Raw genomic sequence first — 5,500 nt, 5'->3', positions numbered from 1 at the left:
AAGAAATCATGATTTTAATGGTCATTTTAACGGTTTTTATGCATCCCCCTCTCACTCTCTTTCAACAGTGGTTAAGACCTAATTGGATTTCAAACATGTTGGTCTCTAGTATGCTAGTAATCTGACGTCAAAACTGTATTAAAACTAAAATCTGCTAAGTTGTCCGAATTGATAGAAGAGGCGTCACGTTTGTGTTTGGTAACCCTCAGATCGTGCCATTCTACCACGATCTGAGCTAGCTGGCAGTTGTTATATCATAACGATACGTGCTTATGTTACGTAGCGGATTAGTATATAAGGACAAAGGTCAGTCGTGCAAAACACCAGATCTCAAAGACTCCGGACAGACAATGAACTCCACCTTCGCTTTGGTTTTCGTAGGCGTCATTGGTAAGTGTAAAATTACGTGATTCAGCTTGGAGAGTTACAATGCCAACTTTTATAAAGTTTGTATAATATAATAATTTGCAATCAACATAGTTCATCTTGCACAGCTCCACAGTCAGCAGTAGCTCACTTAAGTACAACCGGTCAGTGTTGATAGTTAAACCACTTTTTAGTACAATCATTGATTTAACACGACTTCTGTTGTTGTTAATGCAGCCATTAGTTTGAATACAAGAAAAACATTAGTAAAACGTTAATCGTAATAAAGCGATTATCCTGCTGGGATGACACATAACTAATGGCATACTATTTCATTCATATGCAGTTTGGTTCTTCTAGTTGTGGCAGCGTGAACTTCAAACTATCCACAAAAAACACAAACCTAACACTAAAACAGCTTTTTTTTTTTATTACTAAACAGTATGTTTGCATTTTGGTGACACAAATAAAAAAAAAATAACATCAGTTATTGTTCACATTCTCAGTATCATGTAAAATGTGGTAGAACATATATGTTCCTTTGAAAATAGAAATCCTGACGGCTCGACGTATATGACATTTACTTTTTCAAAATAAAAGTAATCCTTAGCAAAATGTGAGTAGTATATAATTGAAATGTATTAAGATGTTGACCTCTTGTAACACACCTTGTGTGTCTTGAGTATAAAACATAGATATCTTGAAATCTACACAAAGTGCACACCGTTCACTTAATAATGTTATAATTAAACATGTGCTTTAATTGATTTTGTGAGCTAACATATCGAAGAGTGGGTGTAAACATTGGTAAATTCTGTTATCACTAAAACATTATTGTTATACTAGAAGGATATGTGCTCTGTTTGGTATGGGGAGAGTCTGTCAAGTGCATGTATATATGAAGATTATTGTTGATTTCACTTTTTAGTGAACTAAAACCTACATTATTATTTGTATATTTTTAGTTCCGGAGGATGTTACTTGGCTCATTATTCCACATGATAACCTTGTTTAGTTTATTAATGCTAAATGCGTTATCTTTGATTGGTACCTATTGCCACGTTATAAAACAGAATTCAAAACGTTTATAATGCAAACTATATACGAAATGTTCGTTTGGCATACTCTATCGATTAACAAATTTCAAAGGTGCTATCATCTGTTTGTGTGTTGCGTTTATCTTTGATTATTAGTCCTTTTTATAAAGGTCGGGAGGTTTATTATGATTAGCAGTTAGAAGTTGCTTTAATTTAATTCATTTTTAGAATGATCTATTTCTCTTTCAACTTCATGTAGCGGCCGCTGTGTACGGCGAGGTTTGCATGGTCAAGGATGAGTGTAAGGACACTACGTGTGTAAGCGGTATGGTCGAATGTGTCGAGATCTCTGGAAACCACTTGTGCACGTGCGTTCAGCAGGATATGCACAACGTTGGTAAGTATACCACATATAGATACATAATTTATACATGTTTGGAGTATTCAGAATGTGTTGATGTCATACCATACAATGCATGTGCACAAAATATTTGGGGAATGGTTGAGTTACGTTTGACTTTTACCATGATTTAAATACACGACATGATGTCAGACTATTTACTTGATGCTGTGATGTACCGACATTGTTAATTCTTAGGAAAACTATTTTTTTCTTTCTGTTGTTTTTTCATTTTTTTTTCTTTCTGTTGTTTTTTTTCTATTTTTTTCTGTTTATAATACGTTTAAATTGTGTCATGAAACTGAAAACATCGATACCTTTCCATTGACGGTAAAGTTGAAAATGCATTGAATATCCTCCTCCTCCCCGTCAGCTGGAATATGTTCAACGCATTTCTGGCTGTTAATGTTGCAAAAGGGCAACAGTGTCATAACCTTGTTGCATTCTATACAATTGCATAACAATGCTTTAATGCCTCAATTTGAAAAGAATTTGGAACAAGCCTTCGAGTGAAGTTTCTTAATATAATAGTGCATGTTACATACCGACAACTAACTTTTGATCACTGTTTCAAGCATGTAGTACCAGGACTGACTGCCAGATGGATTCGGTGCAGATGAACTGTGACAACACTATGAGACATTGTGTGGACGAGACCTGCCGCTGTGAGGGCAAGGGACACAACCATGGACTGTTCACTCACCCTCCACACCCAGACCATCCTTCCCACCCTCCTCATGGTGGAGGACATCAATAGAGGTAGGTCGTTTTATCAATTAGACTTGTCACACTAAAAATCATCAACAATTTCTATATATATACATTAAAGTCATGGTGAGCATAATTTCTAAAAAGATTAAACACAACGCAGTTAAATCAGAAAAAAACCTTTCCCTCATTGTTATCAGGGCGACAACACTACTTCAGACGAAACGTTAAACAGGTGGATGGGATTTAATTAGTTATTATTATATGTTATTTTTATTCATACTCGTCACAATTATAGATCGTTCATGTTTTTATTAATTCCTTGAATGGTCTAATGTGTGTGAAACAGTTGAATATAGGAAGTTTACAACTAGCTGAGAAACATCGTGAAAGACCTTTATCAGTCTATAATGACGCTGTTTTTTAGTTATGTATAATATCTTTGTTGTATTTATTTCTGTATGATACACTTATGACAAACAACCATACACCGACACTTTTGATGAACCATGATGCTTTTGTTGTTTTATATCGTCGTATTATTGGTCGTTTTATAAGCTTGTTTAGTTATAACTATGTGTACAAATCCTATAGTAACTTGACAATTGTGTACCGTTTACGGCATTAGTCAAAAGTTTTACATTTTTGTAGTAAGTATAACCATCGGATTCAAAACTCAGTCGCAAGAATCACATGTTCCGTTATCGAAGCTGACGGCCTTCTTATTTTGCCGAAGTTCAAAACTTTATTTCGACTTGACACTTGACAACTCTCCCAAAGTTACGTCAAAGGGAGATTTACGTGATCTTTCCACCAGGTACTGCGACAATTTACAAATAAATGAAAGCTTTAGTATATTTTCGTTCTGTTAACTAAATAAAGATTTATTTCGAAACATAGAAAATATATTTGTAAGCCTGTAATATTGCAATTTTTTCATTAAGTCGTGTCCAGTCATTTGTTCTGGAAAATAGTGATCCGCTTCTTGCATATCAAAGATAGTACGCTAACTTAAGAATAGTTGTACATTCGGTTTACGATAAAAATGGTTTAAGATCTCGGTTTTCTGACACGCAGTGCATCGCAGTAAAATTCACGTCATGTCATCTTTCTATTTACACAACACGCACTATAACTATAGTATATAAACACAGTTGACAAGTATATTCTGTATATCACACAAATGTCAGTCCAATAACTATAGTATATAATCACAGTTAACTAGTATATAGTGTATACCACACGCATGCCAGTCCAATAACTATAGTATATAAACGCGTCATCTTTCTATTTACACAACACGCACCTATTGTCACTCTCAAAACAATGCTATTCTTATATATGGAATGTCGTCTTCAACACGTAAACAAATAGTTAGACATCCCCAAAATGTTTATTTTATCACATCACTTACACATGATTCTGTAATAATAGGAAAAATCATAAATCCATTATAAACGTAAGCTTTGCATTTAATAAACATGAAGCAGCGTTTAAATTGTTGAATATACGAGATTATAAATGCAGTGTAAGACCACTAAAAAATCTAATCTAAAACAGCTAATTTAAATTTAACTCCATTTTATTGGCTCTTTAATCTCATTAAACACTCGAAAGGGAAATCAAACATTTTAATATTTATGGAATGAGACACACTCAACATGTTGTCTATTCTTTTGTTTTATTAGTAAAAAAAAACTATTTCAAGTATATGTAATCCTACATATCTTGGTTATATAAAGAAATATCCCCATATTTTGACCTGGCATTTTAATGGAACCTTTGTGAAACGAAAAAAGGAACTTTGTTTACCTTTATGATTATACACATATATATACAAGTACTTATTCGTCTTTTTGTAAATTGTAGAGCAGTACTCACCTGATGATACAGCGCCTTCTTTATCCACCAACCCTGCTCGAATCTGAGCCTACGAAATGGAAAGTATAGAAATCATATAATAGTCAGTGTATTATAACAGTGCCATAATGAAATAAAATAAATTAAATGAAATACAATATTAAGTTGTCATTACTTCAATAGAAATCGTTCAACAAGAACGAGGCAATCGGTTGGGACATATAGCAGATCAGTTCAAATTAAAATGTCTCAAATATGTTGTTCATGACACAGTTTGGAACAACAATTTTTTGTAGAGCTTCTCATTGTCGCAAGGATTATATCAATTGATATACTTGACACCAGTACATGTAATGGTACCCATGTACACATATATTGCCTTTATGAGAACAGAGAGAGAGAGAGAGAGATAATAGAAAAGAAGAAGAAAAATATCAAAGAAAAATTGAGAAAGTCAACAGAAAAAGGAAGAAAAGAAGAATCTGGTTTTTGCACTGCAGCTCAAGAATAAACAGAACTTTGTGTTTAGAATAAGATTATAAGACAATCTTCAGTATTAGTTCAAAGCAAGGTGCCTTCGGCTTTAAACTGCAAGTAAATACAGCCATATACATTTACCCTTGGGTAAATTATACCAAGTTTCCTAAAAAAAAAAGTGGCCGGGAAATTAGGGTTATACCCAGGACAAAATATATTTATATCATAATAGAGATAAACTTTAATAAGTTCAGACAGAAACTTCAACTTAAATTCACAAAAAAAGGGACAAGTTCAGGCAAGATTCAATACAGGTACAGGTAAATAACTGCTTTAAAAAGCATACAGAACAAGAGATAAAGCCCTTGTGCAAACTTAGTGTGTGCTGGCTACATGTATGTGCATCAGTGTATTTTCAAAATATAAAATGAGAACTGTGGGAGGAGTTGTATTGTATCTACCGACTTGATGATATTAAATGATTTCATTTTCGGCTTATAATTCCAGGAGGTTATTCCATTTTTTCCAATCTCTTTCCAGTTTTCTTACAAAATAGTCCCCCTTGCAACTTGCTATATATTTTTGTACAGAATGATGGTCTTTTATGCTGTTAATGAAAGCATTTACTGACAAAGTGTTTTGAAGGCACCTT

The 5,500-nt window shown here is 33.6% G+C and overlaps 1 protein-coding gene across 1 annotated transcript; it reads left to right on the top strand.

The window, feature by feature from the left end:
* The first annotated feature begins 328 nt into the window (after positions 1-328).
* Positions 329-4,518, top strand: LOC110451123. The gene is made up of 4 exons (XM_021498984.1): positions 329-390; positions 1,663-1,800; positions 2,379-2,562; positions 4,381-4,518. The coding sequence occupies exons 1-3, from the start codon at positions 351-353 to the stop codon at positions 2,558-2,560; spliced, it is 360 nt and encodes a 119-aa protein (XP_021354659.1). The 5' UTR covers positions 329-350; the 3' UTR covers positions 2,561-2,562; positions 4,381-4,518.
* The last annotated feature ends 982 nt before the right edge of the window (positions 4,519-5,500 follow it).

The sequence above is a fragment of the Mizuhopecten yessoensis genome, unplaced genomic scaffold, assembly GCF_002113885.1.
Source record: "Mizuhopecten yessoensis strain PY_sf001 unplaced genomic scaffold, ASM211388v2 scaffold5803, whole genome shotgun sequence".
Lineage (NCBI taxonomy): Eukaryota > Metazoa > Mollusca > Bivalvia > Pectinida > Pectinidae > Mizuhopecten > Mizuhopecten yessoensis.
This window is presented reverse-complemented; position numbering and strand designations above follow the sequence as displayed.